A 21,950-nucleotide genomic window follows, 5' to 3' on the forward strand; every position below is an offset into this window, starting at 1 on the left:
ATTATTCGTTTACAATTGAAAGACTTACCTCATGATCTGGACCAGGTTTTGAAGCCAGTCTTGCCTCTGTGAGTTGGTTCTTCAATGCCCTTTGACAAAAAAATAATCATTTAGTAAAAATTATCATCTCTAAAATATTATTTTAGATAACATTCTTATATTAGAAATATATACCTAGTGTTATCTAAAAATATATCATATAAAAATATATTTTGAAAATTTCACGATTACATCATGATTTAATCAAGATTAACAAAAAAAAAAAAAACATTCCTAAATACAATTCTCCATTCGTCCAAAACATAGAGAAGTATATATTTTTCAGAACCTTTAATATCCTAAAAGCGAACTGTGACGGCACACTCACATGTAGAGCTCCTCGGCCTGGCGCGCCTGCTTGTCGCGGCGCCGCAGCAGCTCGGCGCAGTGCTGCACGGCGAGCACGGTGGCGCCGCACGTCGCGCGGAACGACGCGCTCGTCGAGCGCACTTCCTCCGTGCGCTGCTTCAGTAACACTCCTGGAAACCTCGACGTCGTTATTCGCTTGCCATCTACCTTATATTTCGGGTATAAACCTGGGGTTACTTTCGCACAATAAATAATTCAACTTTGTTGACTTTCAGGCAGAATATATTAAATAAATTTAATTGCATTCAAGTGGCATAGCTTTGTATTGTATTTCATATGTTAGAAAATAGTAGCTATTAAGTTTGTTGCCGGTTCGTCTCGATAAAATCTACATTCCGAACTGTCGCTAGCTGCTATGATTCTGTAAAATGACGATTCAAAGCTTTTGAAAGCCTACTTGAATACATTTTTATTTTGATTGCATATTACTTATTTGTAATGAGTTACCTTCGTCAATATATATATGGGTACACATTCTGTAATACAGTTTTCATTCGGACACATAAGAAAGATATTATATTAAACACTATTATTAATAATCTCAGATTAGTTAAAGGGGTAAATATAGCAAATTATTTTTTTAGATTCATCATTTTATATAGTAAATACGTGCTCAATGTCCATCTACTCGATTGGACAGGAGAAAATTGGCCCAACATTCTGAAATTTAAGTAACGTTATATATATTTTTATAAGTACCGTCAGCTAGCTTAGCAGCATCTATAGCCTCCGCAGCGTCATCCTGTATTTGTGGGTATATCGAGACGCACATGTCGAAGTAATTCTGCAGTTGAAGCGCTTGCTTCGATAACAATTCTGTATATGTTTCGAGTTCTGCAATTTTTTCTGCGAGCCGACGAGACGTGCGACCTATGAACATGGTAAAATTTAAATTCAGTGGAAGGATACGGTGATAAAATACGCCTAAAATTAATGAAGAATACGTCTACGATAAATCACGTGACCAATGAATCACACACATACAATGCAATGTGTAGTAATGTGTTTAAAGCAGTTCACTAGTCAAGCATGTTCGTGTAGCGAAATCTTTAAACCTAGTATTGGATGTATTTGCAAACATTAAACGTCATACGCGCAGTGGCGGATTTACCAGCAGGCTGAGTAGGCTTGAGCCTAGGGCGGCAGATTTTTGGGGCGGCAAATTTGGTTACCGATTTTTTTTTTTTTTGCTACCAGAAATCAAAAAGATTTCTGGATGACGGTTTTCTGTTTAGCAATCTTCCATATTCTAGAAACAGCTAGTTCGCCGCCCCCAACCAGTAATCGGTTGGGGCGGCGAATCGGTAATCGGTCTTTGCGCCCTCTCCCCGCACTTTGATGAGTGTAAAGAGCGAAATTATAGAAAATGTCTTTTTCTTTTCCTACCGTCAACCCATACAGCCAGTCCTATTATTTTTTGGAGGCTGCGAACTGCATGGTTTGTATATAATTTAGTAATTTTAATTTGAATGTAAGAAATAATTTAGTGAATAATTTTACCGATTTTAATCTTATGTATCGACTATTATGTGTTGAACATGCACTAGCTTTAGAAAAATTTATTTGAATTCTAGAAAAACCTTGAGCAGCGATAGCGGGATAGTCTGCTGTCAAAAAAATATTTTTCCCCGAATGCGCTATTTTTTTAAAATGCTACAATGTTATCAATGACGTCAATGTTGCACGTGCACGCGATAAGGTCCATTCTCCTAATTCTCCATTCCCATAACCGCGTGGGTTACCACGGTTACCCAAACATATCGAGGCGAAAAACGAAAACAACATCGAAACAAAAGAAAATAAGGCACGAAACTAGAAAACCACGAGTTTTACGCTTGCGAAAAATACTGGGTCGCGATTCGAGACGCTCTCTGCTCTATGTTGTGTGGAGTTAGTAAATGCGAACCAGAATTCACGAAATATATTGTAATCATTATTGTAATCAAATTCCTCGTTTTAAAATTTCGAGAAATATAAGTAGGAGTGTCGTGATTATTACCGGCACCTCCAAAATACAGCTGCAACAAAGGCGAACTGTGACTTTAGCGTGCTGCTGTAATTGCATACCGAATTGATATTTCTACGCGGGTGTGTGCTGTTTTTTTTTCGACGTGTTTCGCGGATTGTATGAATTTTTTCACAACACCGGTAAGTAAAAACTTTTAATAATCCCAATAAATAACAATAAATTATCTGTAACGAATAAATTCATTCAAAAAGCCCTTCAAAAATATTTTTCATTTCGAAGCTTGGAACATGGTCTCGTTAAACTTTTGAACATTTTCATACTAACCATAAGATATTCTAAAAGATTGCTCATGGTTATCTTATCATTTTGTTTTTTTAATGAAACAAACATGAAACAATAGAAATAATAATTCACAATAAACAATTCATCGGAAACTATGCAAAGTAGTTTCGATTTTTCGTGATAGAATAACAAAAATTACGTTACGCTAACTATTTATTGCGGGAATTCGGAACGAAGGATGCCGTTGCTTGCGTATGAGAAATAAACTTCTTAATTTCATTCTTTCCATTTCAGTTCCTGAAAAGAAATTGTAAAAATGAGTGATGGTAGAAAGCGACTTAGCGGAGCGAAGTACAAAAAGAAGGCCAAAATAAAAAAAGAAGAACAAGAGCAAATCATACGAAAAACCACAAAAATTGACAGTTTTTTCAAAAATGAAAATTGTATCGAAAAGTCGGGAACGTCAACAATGCAATCTGGAAAGGATGAAACGGACTTCAAATCGGCTGCCCATCTGTCATCTGTTGAACTATCGACTAAAGAAAAAGTTGATGATTGTGTTCTTGACGGCGAGTGCTCCAAAATTAATGATTGTGTTTTTGACGACGAGTGCTCCAAAATTGAAGATGCCTCTCGGACCGAGTCGTTAAACGATGATGACTGAAGTTGGAGAAGGCAAAACAGTCAAGAGAGTAAACCTCACACGTTGGTCAGCTAGAGAGGATGCGTGTAAAAGTTTGAGAGATTTGTGGCACGAAGTCATTAAAGCTTTGGAAGTAATCAGGGACGATTGCACGGAGAAGCCTGTCACAAGAAACGAAGCAACGGGAATTTTTTCAAAGTTGAATCAATTGGAAACGGCGTTGATGGTTGTTGTGTGGAACGTTTTTTTGGAAAGAATAAACAAAGTAAATGTTCAAATCCAGGCTTCTACCGTCGATTTGATTACCGTAGCCGATCTTTATGAATCTCTTCGCAAGTTTTTCGTGGATCAACGGGAAAACTTCAAGTATTTTGAAGAAATGGCGATGGAATTAAGTGCGTCGAAGCAATACGCAAAAGACCTCGGAAAAAGACAACCGAAAAGGAAAAAATTTGCTGACGAAACACCCGAGGAAGAAATAAGTATGACCGCGAGTGATACTTTCAAAATCAACACATTTCTCGTCATCTTTGATAGACTCGCATCCGAATTGGTAAAAAGGAAGAAGGCGTACGACAATTTCAATGAAAAATTTTCATTTCTGACCACAATGAGCGAATTGTCATCATCAACCCTTACGAAAAAGGCTCGGTCTTTGGAAGAAACGTACCCTAATGATTTAGAGACTGAATTAGTTCAAGAATGCATACATTTTCGAAGCCACATTTCTTCGCAAAGCATTCTGGTGAAACCAGATTCTCCATCGTTGCAAAGTCTATCTTCGTTTCAGCGAAAACAGAGTTTGCAGAACGTTTATCCGAACTTGGACATAGCCCTTCGTATGGCTTTATGTACACCAGCGACGAATTGTTCGGGTGAGAGAAGTTTTTCTTGTTTAAAAAGGGTTAAAAATTATTTGAGATCGACCTTGAGCCAAGAAAAATTAAACGCTTTAGCTCTTTTGTGCATAGAGTCAGAATTGATGAACAAAATCACGTACGACGATATCATCGATGATTTTGCCAACAAAAAATCACGCAATAAGTATTGTAACGTAATTATATAAATTTACTGAATTAAGTATTTTCAACTGTTTGTAAACGCAATAAAGATGATTTATAATGTTGTCTTAGATTTTCGCGATTATTACACATTGAAATGAAACTAGTTTTTAACGGATTTAATCGCGTATAGCACTTTGCAGTGTTCGTGGTCACGGGCAGACACTGAAAAGTGCTCGAAACGTCGGGATGTTAAAATAATTAATATACGCTATTAAATCCGTTAAAAACTAGTTTTATTTCAAGATGATTTATTCTGTTTATTCACGTCTACCAATTGTGTAAGTAGCATGCATTACCCCGCCTTCCAAATCTTACACGATTGAGCTTTAATTTGCTCAAAAATACACCTAAACATTATTTTACGAACAATTCCAACGAAATTGTTGAATTGTAAAAATAATCTAGGACATGACAATTTGACAATTGTGGAGGCAAGGGCGGCAAAAGCTTTACAACCTATACCTTGAAAATTTGTAAATCCGCCACTGCATACGCGTATGAACTGAATCTGCAAATAACTCGAATATGCCAAAATATTTGATTTTGAACTAAACAATGAACGCAAACGCGGAGCAATGCAAAAGTTTTGGCGGTCAACTAAAATATTTGCCTTATTTTAATAATTTAATGTGTACTTAAATTCGCCAAATACACCAAAGCACGTCAATTCAATTTGCTTATAGCATTATTTACTATATTTGTGCAAGTGAATCAAATATATTTAAATAAGTCTTCTTCGCATTCGTAGAATTACTACGGGTTTATAAGTCGTATAATTTATGGTAATACACTACCGACAAATTCCTACAAAAACATTAATTTGACAAATTACTACATAAAAACCGAGTTGGAATACGATTTTCGCCGAATGTGGAAAATCTACTAATAATTCAGTTTTGACCGACACCGAAAAACAAGTAATTTAAATTAAAATATAGTTGCATTACCATTATAAATTCAGAATAGGAGTCAATATAAGCAAATATGTATGTGTTTGACCAAATAAATATATCCGAGTGAGTTAAAAATACTAGAACTAATTCGATAATTAATCATATTTCCATGTCTAAATCCCCGCCTACATCGATGTCAATTTTTATAACATGCTGTTCGGTTTAACTATGATGAGTTAACAGACTAACCGAGATGTTAACATTTATAAAATAGATTCAATAATTTAGCTTTTTTTGTCACTATCATAATTATAAAACACTTTATCGCATCAATTAAATCATCTTTTTAAAAATTATATTTTAAGTTAATCATAACATATATGTCATGGCATTTAAGCCTTTTATGAATTCGTATATTTTTTTATTTCACTATCAAGCACATTTACATATTCATTTAATAATATTTAACTTATCAATAAAATGAAGTATGTATTACAATTTATCTATCTGTTATTTATAGAGGCAATTCAATTCAGTTTTATGTAACAAGAGAACATTGTTTACAATGTAAATGAATCACAACAACTCATACTACTTGATCTATTTTTAATCAATTTACTTTGAACAATTTTTAATCTTTCTAGTAATAATCGTTTGTTATTTGAATATGGGAGAAATCTTTTAATTTTGAACTCAGAGGATGAGTTGTCAAAATTGATGAGTTATTTTAAGTATATGAATGCGGGTCATAATATATTAGTTCCAATAATTGCCAAACAAAACTATTATAAGAAAAAGTTAATATTTTATCCAGTGTCATCTTGGATTGGCGGCGGTTACTCACAACGTGATGGAAAATTGGTTCATCTCTATCAATATACTAAATTAAAAAATAATAATAACCAATACCATATCATGAGAAAATATGTGACCTGATTCAATTTAAATATGATTTTTACATAACTATTATAAATGAATGTGTTACATTTAAATATTTTGATATGTATATGATAGATTGACTCATTCTCATGATTCATAATCCATTTTAGGACTACTATCTAAACAAGTAGATAAATCAATAATAACCATGTGACCCTGTTGATTGCAAAGATGTAACTGATCCATGTCTCCGAAGGCCTCCTCCATTAGAACTACTATCTGAGTTAGTTCCATATCCTGATTCAACCTGCAAATAATTAATGATATTTTCGTAATGTTTAAGGAATGCTGCCCAATAATATAATTATTGGGTAAAATAGAAATTTTACTATTAACTTTGCAATGATCTTAACATTAAATTTTTTTATGTTTAAAGAATGTTTAGTTTAAACTGATTTATCTTTCTGTTATCATAGATTTAACATTCAATACACAAAGATGTCATAGTTTTACAAATCACCTTAAAAACAATATTATAGGTAAAGCCATTAACTATTAAATTGAACCAATCATTAAATTCAAATTAATGTTAACATGTTTGAGATTTCCCATGATAATATTTTAAAGTAATTAAATTTATAAATAATAAAAAATGCAGCCGTTTTTCAAATAATAAACCAATAACATAATCGTAACGTATTATAAATTACTTTAAGGTCGCTAAATCTAAGTTTCGCATATAATTTTAACAAACAACATAATTACATTAGAAGATACTTGTAATTAATAAAATGACATGTTAAGCTAGATCTATTGATAAAATTCTTAAATGATTATTGATAAAATACCTCTATAGTCACTATCCAACCTTATCAAGTAATTGTTCCTAATCTAATAACACTGATAATAATATAGAAATATATGCAAGAAGTCCTTGCATAAGAAGAATATATGGACCAAACAGCATATGCTAAGATAGCTTATTAATACTCTAGTTTTTATTTGTTAAAAATACTTACTTTGAATGACTCCAATACATCAATCCACTGCTGTTTTTCCTCTGGGTTTGTAGCTCTCAAATACCAAACACAATCATTTACTGATACATCAAACCTACAGTCGTCAAATTCATGTGGCTGAAACGTGAATAAATATTATTATGGCATTTTTTTTAATAACTATAAAATATAAGGAAAAATGTGCAAATAACTAACAAAATAAGGAAAAATGTACTATGATACAATAGCAAGTATATACCTTAAGAAATGTTGTAATTGAACGTCTGAGGCAATAAAACATAGTGATTCGGTCTATTGCAATTAATTAAAAAACTATAGCAGATACGTACTTGAACAAGGACATATTAATTTTTTATATATATATTTTTGCGCTATAGGTAATGGTTATAAATAATCACCTTGACTTTGGCTTTTTTTAAGCATAAGGCTCCACGACATCCAAGATTGCTCTCCAGTTCGCTTTTATAATAGGATAGGGTAGAATCCTTCAAAACAATAAATCTATCTTGCCACCCATGTATATAGTTAGTCCATTTACTTAAATAGCCACGAAGTTCTTGAGTACTAGCATCTTCTAAGTCTGAATTATCACTCACATTTATGTTATCATCCGTCATATTTGAAACGTAAATGATATCAAATATTTACAACAAAACAAAATAAAAGTAATACACAAACTCACTACCCCTACAATGATACTGTCACAGATTCAAAAATATTTTCATTTGATGATAAAATCAAGTGACAGCGGTTGAGTGAGTAGCGACGTTATTAATTATTTCTGGTAAGCATGGCAATGGTAAAGAGTCTATAATTTAAAATATGTTTCATAAGAAAATTCAACATCGAACTACCAAAGCTTTTAAAAAATAAAAAGTAAAGAAAAGACAGACGATGGCGTTAGACCTATTTTTAAAAAAATCTGGCAAAGGTAGTTATTAATTAACATTAAGTTATAAGTTACTACTTTTTCTTGTTCGTTGTAATTAAAACAATTTTATGCTATATCAAGATTGAAATAATATTATAACTTAAAAATAGAATTATTTTATTATTTATGTACCTAACATATTCTTTACTTGACATGACATAAGTTATTTAGTAACTTAATAATATATTATATATGGTTATGGTAGTCTATTACCGTAATATTAGTATAATCTGTATGCTCTTGATATAAGCTCGATCGATCGCATAACTCGCATATGATTGGTAGATATCAACTTACCGCCAAAAATATTCTATAACGTCCAATGAAAATACTACAATTAGTTTAAACACGCAATTTCCGTTCAAAATGGCCGACAAAACTATGCCTATTTCTGTTCCTTCGGAAAAGCCTTTTAAACTAGTTAAATGGAAAGCTAAAGAAGGTGCTTTTGTGTCATATGGACAAATATTATTTTTGTATAGTGATTCCTCGGGCAATAATAATGAAATAAAGAAATACAAAGCGGTTCGCGCTGGTACTATCATAACCATCAAGGTGAAAGAAGGAGACATTGTAGAACCTGGGTAAGTGACGTCACACAGTATTTACATACTTTTTATAGTATAACTGTTTTTAAATTTGGGATTATATTTATAATTTAAAAACAGTTCTTATTATTTGGTATAGCAATTATTTTGTCATGAGTGCTATCAAATGGACTTTTAATATAGGATAGCTTTTAAATACAAGAAAAAAAAATTCGCGCGCCAAAATGTAGTTGTTATTGTTTACATAGACAAAGTCAGAATAAGTACATTTAACCTTCATGTATGAATATAAAATGACTTCGTTTTTACAGAGGATGTATCGCGGATCTAGAAGAATGTCGTCATCCAACTGTAATGAAAGAAATGTGCGCAGAATGTGGGGCCGATTTACGGGCCGAAGAGACTCAGAAACGTGACACAGCTGTTGTCCCAATGGTCCATTCTGTCCCTGAACTTAAGGTACTAATAATAAATTTATAGACAATGATTATTTTTTTCTTCTATCCGTAAATAATTTAAATTACAGTTACTATATAAATAATGTCAAAATTTTGAACTAACTTAAAACTTAATCAACGCAGGTTTCAGAAGAGTTGGCTCAAAAGCTAGGTAGAGAAGATGCTGATCGTCTGTTGAAGGATCGTAAACTGGTTCTCCTTGTTGATCTTGACCAAACACTAGTTCATACGACAAACGATGATATACCTCCTAACATTAAGGTAAAGTAGCATAGGTATATATTTTTTATGAATGAATGTACTTTATTACATGCTTGAACATAATGTATAAACGATTACCTAAGAATATATTTTCGAAATTAAAACAAATTTATCATATAAATAAAAAATCTTATTATTAATATATTAAAAACTGTCACTGTTTGATGATAGAATTATGTGATGAGAGGTTGGCTGTTTAGACAAACATCATATTAATTTTCACTGTAGTAAGTGTACTTTTTTGCAACCAATGGTCTTCATTAGTCTTATAAAAAATATGTAACTTAACATTATTTGCATATTGTTTATCCAAGTTTTTGATTAATGTAATATTGATACTAGCTTCTTATGTTTATTTTAAAAAATATTAATAAAAAACATTTTCTCCTTACAGGATGTTTTACATTTCTTCCTACGAGGTCCTGGCAATCAAGGCAGATGGTGTCATACAAGGTTAAGACCTAAAACCCAAGAATTTTTAGAATCAGCATCCAAAAATTATGAACTTCATGTATGCACTTTTGGTGCGAGACAATATGCACATGCAGTTGCAGAGTTACTTGATCCACAGAAGAAATATTTCTCACACAGAATCCTATCAAGAGATGAATGCTTTGATGCTAGAACAAAATCTGCTAATTTAAAGTAAGAATCAACATTTTAACATTTGTTCTTATTAATCGAACATAAATTGTAATTTATTAATTATTATTGATGAATATTAAAAGCAACCGCAAATAGAAAAATAGAAGTGTTACCTAATATAACTTACATATATTATACAAGGGATACAAAAAAAAAAGAAATAAAATATATAATGAAATTGTGTGATGGCCAGATTTAAGAAAACTAAAGATGCAACCGGGGCCTCTACAAGAGATAATAGATTTTTAATTTTTTCGAAAACTTTATAATTCAGTTTTATAAACTATTTACTCTGTAATAAAATTATTTACTCTGTAAGCATAATAATGTTAACTGAAAACAACTACAACCGTTTAAAAGTGACAGCATAGTCACCTTTAAAGATAATAATAATTGGGCATAATTCTTTGACTTTGATTTCCAGAGCACTGTTCCCTTGTGGTGATAATATGGTCTGTATAATAGACGACAGAGAAGATGTTTGGAGACATGCAACAAACCTTATCCATGTTAGGCCTTACTCATTCTTCCAATCAACAGGTGACATCAATGCTCCACCTCCACTACGTAAGTAAATTACTATCACATTTTAAACACAAAGAAAATAATTACTTGATATAAATGTTTACACATGTTCAGTAAAACTACCACTCGGAAAAGTTGATTCTAACAAGAATGTGCCGAGGAAGACAGTCTATTGTATTAAATAAATATTTCTTAAAAATATTTTAACTTGATAAAGTTCATAATGTAGTAGTTAAATTATATATATCATGAATGTAAATCAAAGACCCTTAATAATATTCATATAATCTTGTGAGATATAATTAATGAGCAAGTCTTTAAAAATATTTAAGGGATTTTTATTTAAAAAAAAATTATTTTATCCCAAGAAGGCTTTATACACTTTACATGGTTGGAAACTTGCTATAAGAAGTTTATAATTACTACGTAGTATTTTTCAAAGGAATAAGTTTTTAGATATTCTCTAACATATTCAATTTTATTATATATGAATATTTATTTGGTGATGCTAAATTCGTATGATAAAACAATTTTTTTAAAGTTTTGGATTAGATACATGTTACATTGTTGAGAACTTATGTAATATCACTAAAAATCCATACATAATAGTCCTACTGAAGACTTCCTTTTTCTTAGCTTAAAAAGGAGGACAGGTACGAGGACAACATGCAAACTAACTCTTAATCTAAAATGACATCTATGGTTATACTTGTGGTATATGGTTGTTCCTGTATGCACATAAATAAGTTTTCAATATACACACAATTTTAAAATCAAATGTTTTTGCAGCTGAAGAAAAAATAAAAGTGCCAAGCGGTAAAAATGGATCACAAGTGCTTGCAAGTAATCCAATGCCAACTTTAGATGCAGAACCAGATAAAGAAACTAAAGAAATAAAAGTAAAAGAAATAAATGAGAATGACAGCAAGCCTGTTGAAGTTGAAAATGGTAAAATTGCTCCAATAGATGATAAAACAAGTAAATCAGGGGAGAAAGAAAATGACCAAGACATCCCAAGTGCCAACTCAAATGTTCCAGTTTGGGTGGGAACAGATGATGGTCAGATAGAAGTTGACGATGCTGATGATTATTTAATATATTTAGAGGATATCCTTAAAAGAATACACAAGTAAGTAATTATGTAAATTGTGTTATAATATTCTAGTCTATAATTTATTTTTATTTGTGGTAATCTAAGATAAGGTACTAAACACATTTCTTCAAAAGACTGACCATTAAAAAGATTCTATAGGTAGCTTTAACATTATATGGCATGCATTGACCACCCTCACTAGATCCCCCCCACTAGATCTTACAATTAAGTTTAAAGGTATGGGAATTTGGTTATTTTAATGAAATATGTAAAATGTAAATGAGTTAGAAGAGAAATAATGAATGCACCTTTTTCAGGCAATTCTATGACATGTATGATAGTATGGGACAATATCAAATACCAGATTTGAAATTTATAATTCCTGAAGTAAAGTGTAAGGTTTTAGCTGGTGCTAGTTTAGTTTTTAGTGGGCTAGTGCCCACACACCAGAGGTTAGAAACATCTAGAGCTTATCAAGTTGCTAAAAGCTTAGGGGCAGATGTAACACAGGATTTTACCGGAAATACTACACATTTAGTAGCAGTAAGATCAGGTAAGAAACCAGTTCTATTTTACTGTATTCAATGAGACAAAAATATTAATTAAAATAAGAAATATAAATCTATACATTTCTGTATACCTATTATTAATCGTTCATTCAATTCAGGTACAGCAAAAGTCAATGCAAGCAGAAAGATGACCGATGGCAAGAAAAAACTCCACATAGTTACACCAGAATGGTTGTGGACCTGTGCTGAGCGATGGGAGCGTGTTGATGAGAGACTTTACCCACTGCAGAGGGGTGGACAGGTAGAGATATCGAAGCAGATAAAAAGACAGACCAAAATATGTTCAATATTTAAATTATTAGCACGCATAAAACATTTTCACTAAAAAAATAATTTTCACTAATTGTAATAAAAATTCACTTTTATAATCAATTTTGAAGTCCAGAAAGACATAATATTACAAATTAGATAGTTATTTATTTTTAAGTCTTCAACATAATATAATGACCTAAAAATTCGTTCCTGCTAATGTGCGTATGGTGCGTGTAGAGCAGCGCGAGACGCCCGCCCGCGCATTGCAGTAGTCCGCCTCCCGCCCCGCCCATGATGCGCAAACGTACGCCTTCTGGACGCTTCATGGATACTATAAATCCTTTGCTGTCGTTCTCCAGTGATGATATCGCTGATATGGACAGAGAGGTATGTAAAGAAATGCCATTGTTTCGACTGACCTGGATATGTTGAATGTTTAAGCACAAATTATATCACAATTGAAATACCTTATGTCAACAATACTTGTGATGAGCTCTAATGTACCTTGTGATCTACCTTTGTCCCATTACAAAATTTAACTATTAATACTTCGTTTTTATTTACTACACAGAAAATATAAACCAAAGTATCAAGTCCTAATTATATTAAGTCCTAGTTATAGTTTTATGCAGCTAAAGATGCAGCACAACACACTATTAAATATTATTCACAAGCTGAAATTAAATTCAAAACCTTAATTGTACCTAATTGCCTGCTACATCCACACTGCAATTATATTTGTCATTTGTATCACTTGAAAAATATTTAATGTGAAAATATAAACTCCTTTAGGTAGAAGATATCTTTAATGAATCAGATGAAAGTTCAACAGACGAAGAGAAGAAACCTCAAGATGATCTTGATGATGAAGAAAATATATCTGAAGATAGACTACTATCTCTAGAAACAGAGAATAGTTCCCAAGATAGGTAAGAATTAATTAATAAATTACTGTAAAATGATCATTCACAAGTCATTCTACAGCCACAGCAACTTTGTTTATCTGTGTTCTGTATTGAATCTCAAGTCTCATAACTAAAACCTATTTAAGTTTGATTAATTTTGCATATTGTGTCCATGGTCTGATACTTCCACTACATGCCAAATTTACTCATCTGCCTGGCTATTATTAAATAATTATCACAAACTTCCAACTTAAATCACTTATAATAGATATATATATATATATATATGCAATATAAATGTTAAGTATATTTTGTTTAAGGTTGCGAGAAACTGAAGAGAATGAAGATACAAGTGATTCCAATACAGGTTAGCATTTTATCTAAACAAATATTCTTATTTATGCAAAAGTACCTCTGCTTGTATATTTTCAACCTCATTACAATCATTTTGTCTACCAAAATATTTGCCTCACTAATAAATAAATAAATATATAACCATATATATATATAAATATAACCATATTTATATATAAATATAACCATATTTATATATATATATATATATATGGTTATATTGTAATAAAGCCAAAACTACTAGGCAATTTAAACATTATTTGTCATTACACTATTAAATTAAACTATGTAAAATTTCATATGAAATAATAGAATTAAATATTAAATTGAATACTACTATAAAACTCAACCAAACACAAAGGTAATCAGCAATATATATGTAGTTAGTTTGACAACCTCCAAATACTAGCCTACAAAAGTAATAAAAATCAAAATGGCAATCTTTTTTAATTATAATTCTGTAATTTTTATAAATTATATTTATTAAAAATAAACAAATGTTTGCAGAAGACGGACAAAAACCCCGTAAAAGGCCAAGACCATCAACACCTCCCTCCGATGACGATGGTCCACCTGATGACGACGATAGTTCTTGGAACCTAATGGGAGCGGCCCTTGAAAGAGAATTCTTGGCACAGGACTGATGCCACCGTTACCATCCAATTGTACAAATTTTATGCCTTTGTGTTAATAAAATAATGTTCTTACACAGTAGTTTTTTAATTATAAAAAAATTATCATGTAACAAATAACATGGTTTTACCCATAATTAGTGTTATTAATTCATCTGTTGATTTCGAAAGTGGGATTGTAATTTATAAAGTTTTATCTTTGGTAACAGATATGAAAACTATGTATGTAACTTTTCCTAAAAATAATTTAAAATAAGAATTTTATTCAATTTTAAAAGTGCTATGATAATGTTAAACGTAATTGGAAATAATTAAAAAACATATCAGTTAATTCTACTTTTATTTACATTAAACTAAATCATATAATTATCACTAGATTGCATATGGATCATTTTCATCAAAAACATGATATTTGGTATATGTTGGTTTAGAAGTAAAATCTTTTTTTCCGTCTTGCCAACCTCTCGGGAGGGCTTTATTATAATCAAATCCAGATTTCAATTTGCCATATATTTCAGCCTCTTTTTCAATATCTTCTCTGTACCTTTCCTTGGCAACTTTCTTATTTGTTATGGGATCAGTGATATCCCCAAATGGATAAACAACTTCTTTAACTTCGTGTGTGATTAGCTTCGTCAATTTCCTAGGCAACGATTGAATTAGTACAATATCACCGGTCTTACATTTTTTATCTGGATCATGACAGTAATAGAATTCATCTTTTCTGAAATACTAAAACCAAAACAAACTAAATTGCAAGTCATTTACATTCATTTCATTTTCAATTCTTTTAAATATATAGATTACTGACCATTAATAAATTTTCATCCAATTCTAACCTCTTTACGCGTATTTTTGTAGCATTTTGTTTCACAGTAGGAACACATTGGCCTAACAAAAGAAATTTTCTCGCTGCTTCGGCTATATTGCGAGACATGATATTACAGTTAAAAGTAACAGTTGATACTTTATTTTAGTATTCAGTTACAATCATTGAATAATTTCAAGTCTGAAACAAACAATTGTCAAATTATTCCCAATGCCCATCATAGAAGTATTAGGCATAGACAATTAGCATTGACAGATATTTTTTATTTGTGAATCGTTTATCACTTGACGATATCTTGTACCCAACCTCAATTAAGTCAATAGGTGTTGTAATAGTGCTTAATTCACAAAGTATAGTAAAAATGTCGTATAATTTAAAATAATAATAAAACTAATGTATTAATACTATATAAGACATTTATGAAATCTTTCATAAAATAAAATAAAACGTGACCGTCACAACTAGGGGACGCCTGACAGAAACGATAAAACTTCTTTATAATTAATAAGTAAAAATAGATAAATAATTTTTTTTCTTATTAGTTATTATTAAACTAATCAATTGAGAAAAAGTAATATTATACATACGTGCTACGCTAGGCACTCATTATAACACAAGGGACAAGGAAGGAAGAAGGATGAGGGTATGGCGGCATAAGCTTCGATCTTACCTACCCTGTATAAATCAATATAATGTTCTCTACGAACTTGTGTTTCTATTTGATTTACTACAATATTTATAGATCATTTGATAAAACTCATAAGATTTTAACTTATTCCGTCGGAAGTTTGTTTGAAAGCATTAAAAAATACCATAATTGTAATAAAATTTAATAAAATAATATAAAACAAAAACTTTCTTGATTTCATTGATAAAAATAACTTTTAACCTTCGTATATCTAATGACTGAATTATGACAAAAAAAAATAAGAATAACAATGCCCCAATAAAAACCGTTACAGTCCATAAACACCTAATAAAATGAAAAATGACATTATGCATTTATTATACATACTTTTTATAAAATGTCAATAACATAAAATCACCAATATGATCAGTCTTAATTTTATTTAGCTTTAAAGTAGGCTTTTCACTATTTGATTTAATAAATATTACTACATAGGTAGCTGATGGCTTTGCAGAATTTTATAAATTTTTTGTGCCCCAATAATAAGTGAATACAAAATCCAATACAACAGATCCACTTATTGTATGTTAATGATATTATGCATACCAACTGCCACAAGCCAGATACAAGCACCAAAAATATACAATGACAAAATCAAACGAATAATTTGCAAGCACATAGATTATGAATAAAAACTAACATTTAGTTTTTATATATTAGATATCCAAGTACATACAAACAATAGTACAAATAGCCATAATTTTTAATAGCAAAGATGTTTCATGTTAAGTTACATTTAAAATATTATATATTTTTTAAATCAAACATTTTATCTCATTGCACTTCCCAAATGGTAGTCTGAGTCACCCTTATTTATTATCTGACAGTGTCTATATGTACATAATCTGAATATAATTTTCGGAGATATGTATCTGTGTGTTGGCTAGTTTAAAAATCTGTTATTGTATTACATAAATAACATTTCTCAGTGAAAAGCTAGCTTTAAGATGGAATTAGTTTTGTTATTGGTTTCACCATTGTAACTAATGCAGCTAGTGAAGAAATTGCACCCAAAGCTCCTACAGCACTAGGACTAAATTTAGTAAATCCCAAAGCTGTTAATGGAATAAAAATGTCACAGGAATTCTTCAATGTATCAATGAATATATCTTTATGACAGCTTACAATTGTGTAAGTATGCTTCACACTGGCTTGCAAGTCAAATTGTTTCATTGTACCACTCAATAGGTTTGTGGGTTTCAGTAACATTGTTCTGTTTAGTTCTAATATGTGTAATATTTCATAAAAATCTCTGGCTAAATTAGCAATAATTGATAATAGCCAGAACCTATTGGCTGTTCTATTCCAGTTGTCAGTATCACTTTTAAGGAAACCACTTTTTGTGAGCCATACTACATGATCAGCATATAAGTACAACGCATGAGCTATCTTGCTCACAGTTAATGATATTCGCAAGAATGGGTCTTCTATGTTCATTGTATTTAGAGCTAAGTAGCAGATGTCAATGCATCTTCCCATTCTGAGCACTGAAACAAGGAAAGAGAATACAGCATATAGTATGATGTAGTCAATTTAAATTATTATTTATCTTTATTATGATATATTTAAAATTGGTCTCTGACTGATGGACAGACAGTATATGGAATAAACAATAATAAACATTGAATTTTTTTATTTAAAAATTCATTACCTTTTCTAAATGAGCCTAAAGCATTTTCTAAGCTTTTTATCCTATCGACAGAATATTTATTTGCATTTCTGGATTCAAGTTGATGCCAGACCAGGCGACTCGTATATTGAAATAATCTGAAAAAAGTCCACATTATATATAATTATTACAACTACTACACTCTCTTATTAAAAATTATTATGTGCATTAAATATACGCAGAGATTACGTAAAATTTGCAAAAAAACACATTGATTTATAAATTATAAAGTAAGTTTTATTTACCTGGCAAGTTTGTCCCTTCCATTGGACTGATTGTTAACATTTATTATAATATCCATTTTAACTTTTATTATGAATAGACAGTTAAATGTTGAAGTTATATTTATCGCAACATACCACCTATTCTGAAACAATTACAAGTTTGATGAAATAAGGAGGAAAACATAAAGGAAAACCATTATAAATATAAAATATGGGAACGCGTGATCTAAAATAAAAATATAATATGAATGTTTTTTTTTAAAGAATACTTAATGTGCAGATACACGAGTATTGTTGATAACAAAATTTGACAAAATCTTACCTACTTTACGATATGATTTGTAATATTATGAATAAGGCTTGTAATGAAACAGCTATCGCTTATCATTTGCAACGTTTCCAACTCATATACAATAATATTGATAACATGTAAATAAAACAAATATCAATAAACTGTCGTAAAACAACTAAAGAAAATATTATGAACATTGAACAATAATTAACATTTTAGCTAAATTATTATTCATATATGGCAGTGGCTTACATCAGTGTTGCCGTTACATAAGCGGCAAATTCATTAAGTAGTGTTAAAAATTCCGCTAGTTCCGCTACATTTCACTGAATTTGTTAAGAAGAGTTTTGCCGTTGTAATCATACAAAATATGTTTTCGCTGTCGGTGCAAAAATAATCAACTCTATTTGAAAATATTATAATTCCTTTGTGAAGTTGTCGTAAGTTTTATTTTACTAATAATTAAACACAAATAATTGATAGTGTAGATCACCTAAAATAAAATTTTTGCAATGGCAATACTTAGATCAGACCAAGCTTTCGTCATTCATTGGAATCGGCCAAGCACAAGCAGCCATTTTGGATACCCTTTTAATGAAGTAATTATTTGCCCTTGATTCATTTTATTCTTCGTTGTTCATAATTGCACTTAAAATCGTTTCTAAACTTTTATAGCTGTGGAGGTGTTGTGAATTTAGATTAGTGATTATATCCTAATTTTGTTTGTGGTAAGACTAACAACTTGATATCGTGAAGTGAGATTATTTTTTTCTGGAACAAGGCGACATTTTGAAGTGACGTGTAATGTTGTGCATTTCAGATAGTGGTTCATCAGACTGAGCTTTCATGATTGGATTACCGCGTAGCGATAGAGATAGAGATCGTATAACGGTGAAAATTCGTAACATGAAGAGAAGTTCATCCAGGGATAGTATGCCGCGATCTAAAAGAACGCGTAGTAGCATAGGAAGGTATGACGATAGCTCCGACGAGCGTGTCACGCCAGAAAGGGTGCGTCGGCGAGTTCGCTCACCTAGCCCCCGTGGACGATACGTTTCACCCCATCGTGATGATTATGTGCGATCCCGGGAGGTTAGAGAGGAATCCGTGCGACCTTATTACAAGGTTTTATGTGTAAGTGCTTTACATCCTAAAGCTTCGGATGAGATCATTAAAGATACGTTGTACAGAGAGTACAAAAAGTTTGGTGATTTTAGTATCAAAATTTCTCATGAGCTGGACGAACGGGTTGCGTATGTTTGTTTCCGTAGTGCAGAAGATGCACGAGACGCAAAGCACGCAAAACCAAGAATTATTCTATATGACAAAGTTGCTATAGTTGATCCTGTGTATGAACCTGTTAGGTCAGAGTATAGAAGTAGACCGAGAAGCATTACTCCTCCTGATTATGATCGTCCTTATTCCTATGCTTGGTCTCCAGTTGCCGAAAGACGAAGACCACCACCTGACGATAGGGCTTACGGAGTACCTCCAACAGTTCCTCCTCATCACAGAGACTTTCGCCCTCCGATGCATGAGTATCCTATGGCAGGTCCCCATGGACCCCCAATGCACCACCGTCCACCAATGCATCACCCTCCCCACCCACACTACATGCCCAGGCCATACATGCCACGCCCGCATCATCCACCTTTTGAGAAGATTGAAAATAAAAAAGACAAATTTCCAAACTATTTACATCATGTTCAACCAGAAGATGATCCCTTGGCAACCAGAACTTTATTTGCTGGGAATTTAGAAATCAATATATCAGATGAGGAACTTCGAAGAATTTTTGGTCGCTATGGTATTGTTGAAGATATAGACATTAAAAGGCCACCACCGGGCACTGGTAATGCTTTTGCTTTCGTACGATATCAAACTTTAGATATGGCCCACAGAGCCAAAGTAGAGTTATCTGGCCAGTACATTGGTAAATTCCAGTGCAAAATTGGCTATGGTAAAGCTACCCCAACAACTCGTGTATGGGTCGGAGGTCTTGGTCCATGGACGTCAGTTGCGCAACTGGAAAGAGAATTTGACAGATTTGGTGCCATAAAAAAAATTGAATATGCTAAAGGTGAACCACATGCATATATTTTGTATGATTCAATTGATGCTGCACAAGCTGCAGTTAAAGAAATGAGAGGATTTCCTCTTGGTGGTCCTGACAGGCGCCTTAGAATTGACTTTGCAGATGTAGGAACAGGTGGTCCCTACAGGCCAAAACCATATGCACCTGCTGCTGGTGAAGAGGGTCGACCAGTTGAAGGATATGAGGGATATGAAGGTACTTGGGAAGATGGATATGGTTACAGTGGATCTGGGGGGTATAGAGGAAGAGGTGGACATCGTGGTCGGGGTCGTGGTATGTATCGGGGCGTATATCACGGAACTGGTGATTACCGCGATGAAGAGTGGAGACGAGCCCCTGATGGTGAATATGATGGACGAGTTCGTCGTTCTGGATCGCGAGAGCCTGGAGTCGATAGATCTCGTTCTCGCTCTCCACGGCGCCGATCTCCGGACAGCGATTCCGATGGCTCCCCACGTAGAAATGGTGGTATGCTTGCATCTGCCAGGACTCTGCCTGAAGTTGTTCGAAAAGCAACAACAATTTGGAATGGAGCATTAATTCTTAAAAATTCATTATTTCCAACAAAATTCCATCTCACAGATGGTGACTCTGAAATTATTGATAGTCTGATGAAAGACGAAGAGGGCAAAAATCAGTTGAGAATTACTCAGAGACTTCGATTAGACCAGCCAAAGCTTGATGATGTACAGAAACGAATAGCAACATCAAGTTCACATGCCATTTTCCTAGGCGTGGCTGGATCAACAGCTTCAATAACAAATGAGGATGCAAGTATACAAACAAGACCAATGAGAAATTTAGTTTCTTATTTGAAACAGAAGGAGGCCGCTGGGGTAATATCACTGCTGAATAAAGAGACGGAGGCTACTGGTGTTTTATATTCCTTCCCACCATGTGACTTTTCAACAGAACTACTGAAAAGGACTTGCCACAACCTAACTGAGGAGAGCCTGAAGGAAGATCACTTGGTCATAGTTGTTGTGCGAGGGGGTTCTGCCTAGTTGTACAAAATTAGTTTTACATACAAACTATCATAGTTTAAGATTTTTATAATCTTTTCCTAATGTTTTCAGAATATTAAACTTATTATGTAATTCTTGTGACGTGTAGTGTTTATGTGAGGTGATTGTAAACATAGTTTAGTGAGGGGTCACTAATTTATTGTTCATGTGAAAGTGCTGTGTCTGTCACAGTTTTAGTGTAAAGCAATAATTGTTATTGCGAGTTAAAAGTTTATTATATTAAAATTAGTTTCTGCTAGAATAACCGCAAGAAATATACATTGTGTACTCTATGAATTAAAAACGGTTTTAGTGTAAACATAATCAGTGTATGGTAAGCAATGTGTAGTGTGTGAACACAAATAGATTATTTTATTTGATGTTGTAGTTTTTTTATACCTTGTGAGCTAGTGAGAAAGTGCAGTTAATGTTAGTGAATGGCTTGTGTTGAGAGATTAGTGTCTAACGTTAAAAGAACTTCATTGATATTAAACAGTAATAAAGCTAGACTGATGGGGGTAAAGGAAATATCTTATAAAAAATAAAGTGAAAACTGCAAATCATGTTTAGTGCTATGTCGTGGTAGGTATAAATTACCTGCAGTGTTTGTGAATGTGTATTGTGAAAATGGGGAATTTTAAATTTGTGTTGTGTCTAAGACTGAGTAAGTAGTATAGTAATATTTAATATTAAACCATGAGGAAAAAATATTGAGGTAATTTATAGTCAAATGAAAATAATAAAAAACTATCAAAGACATTGTTATACAATTAACATGATATTATGCTTCTATCCAATTTAATGTTAATATGGAAGTCG

At 32.2% G+C, this 21,950-nt stretch overlaps 5 protein-coding genes across 10 annotated transcripts in view; 2 read left to right on the forward strand and 3 right to left on the reverse strand.

The window, feature by feature from the left end:
- LOC125070602 (ceramide transfer protein) overlaps positions 1-7,899 on the reverse strand; it is a 37,568-nt gene extending 29,669 nt beyond the window's left edge. Inside the window, exons 1-6 of the mRNA XM_047680540.1 lie at positions 7,556-7,899; positions 7,158-7,274; positions 6,346-6,445; positions 1,108-1,278; positions 368-518; positions 29-89 (exon numbers count right to left, since the gene is read on the reverse strand). Of these exons, the coding sequence (XP_047536496.1) occupies positions 29-89; positions 368-518; positions 1,108-1,278; positions 6,346-6,445; positions 7,158-7,274; positions 7,556-7,774 (819 nt within the window). The 5' untranslated portion in view covers positions 7,775-7,899. The remainder of the gene's footprint in view (positions 1-28; positions 90-367; positions 519-1,107; positions 1,279-6,345; positions 6,446-7,157; positions 7,275-7,555) is intronic.
- Positions 7,900-8,449: 550 nt separating this feature from the next.
- Positions 8,450-14,409, forward strand: LOC125070286 (RNA polymerase II subunit A C-terminal domain phosphatase). Its single transcript, XM_047680081.1, has 12 exons — positions 8,450-8,672; positions 8,948-9,095; positions 9,218-9,355; positions 9,750-10,000; positions 10,425-10,567; positions 11,315-11,654; positions 11,936-12,171; positions 12,286-12,428; positions 12,677-12,826; positions 13,232-13,368; positions 13,665-13,711; positions 14,206-14,409. The coding sequence occupies exons 1-12, from the start codon at positions 8,455-8,457 to the stop codon at positions 14,340-14,342; spliced, it is 2,088 nt and encodes a 695-aa protein (XP_047536037.1). The 5' UTR covers positions 8,450-8,454; the 3' UTR covers positions 14,343-14,409.
- A 244-nt stretch (positions 14,410-14,653) lies between these two features.
- Positions 14,654-15,396, reverse strand: LOC125070401 (28S ribosomal protein S17, mitochondrial). The gene is made up of 2 exons (XM_047680260.1): positions 15,142-15,396; positions 14,654-15,062 (listed from the first exon to the last, which is right to left on the reverse strand). The coding sequence occupies exons 1-2, from the start codon at positions 15,265-15,267 to the stop codon at positions 14,703-14,705; spliced, it is 486 nt and encodes a 161-aa protein (XP_047536216.1). The 5' UTR covers positions 15,268-15,396; the 3' UTR covers positions 14,654-14,702.
- A 642-nt stretch (positions 15,397-16,038) lies between these two features.
- Positions 16,039-18,286, reverse strand: LOC125070339 (peroxisomal membrane protein 11B). 5 transcript variants are annotated; one of them, XM_047680163.1, is made up of 4 exons: positions 18,067-18,286; positions 17,762-17,883; positions 17,499-17,614; positions 16,039-17,334 (listed from the first exon to the last, which is right to left on the reverse strand). In XM_047680163.1, the coding sequence occupies exons 2-4, from the start codon at positions 17,815-17,817 to the stop codon at positions 16,790-16,792; spliced, it is 717 nt and encodes a 238-aa protein (XP_047536119.1). In that variant the 5' UTR covers positions 17,818-17,883; positions 18,067-18,286; the 3' UTR covers positions 16,039-16,789. The 5 variants fall into 5 exon arrangements, with proteins under 5 accessions (XP_047536119.1, XP_047536118.1, XP_047536120.1 ...); XM_047680162.1 differs by having other exon boundaries at positions 17,762-17,966; XM_047680164.1 differs by having other exon boundaries at positions 17,762-17,878; positions 18,063-18,286.
- A 296-nt stretch (positions 18,287-18,582) lies between these two features.
- Positions 18,583-21,511, forward strand: LOC125070271 (RNA-binding protein spenito). 2 transcript variants are annotated; one of them, XM_047680064.1, is made up of 2 exons: positions 18,583-18,631; positions 18,853-21,511. In XM_047680064.1, exon 2 carries the CDS (start codon positions 18,879-18,881, stop codon positions 21,129-21,131), a length of 2,253 nt encoding a protein of 750 aa, XP_047536020.1. In that variant the 5' UTR covers positions 18,583-18,631; positions 18,853-18,878; the 3' UTR covers positions 21,132-21,511. The 2 variants fall into 2 exon arrangements, with proteins under 2 accessions (XP_047536020.1, XP_047536019.1); XM_047680063.1 differs by having other exon boundaries at positions 18,596-18,760.
- The last annotated feature ends 439 nt before the right edge of the window (positions 21,512-21,950 follow it).

This window comes from Vanessa atalanta, chromosome 17 (assembly GCF_905147765.1).
Source record: "Vanessa atalanta chromosome 17, ilVanAtal1.2, whole genome shotgun sequence".
NCBI classification, from domain to species: Eukaryota; Metazoa; Arthropoda; class Insecta; order Lepidoptera; family Nymphalidae; genus Vanessa; species Vanessa atalanta.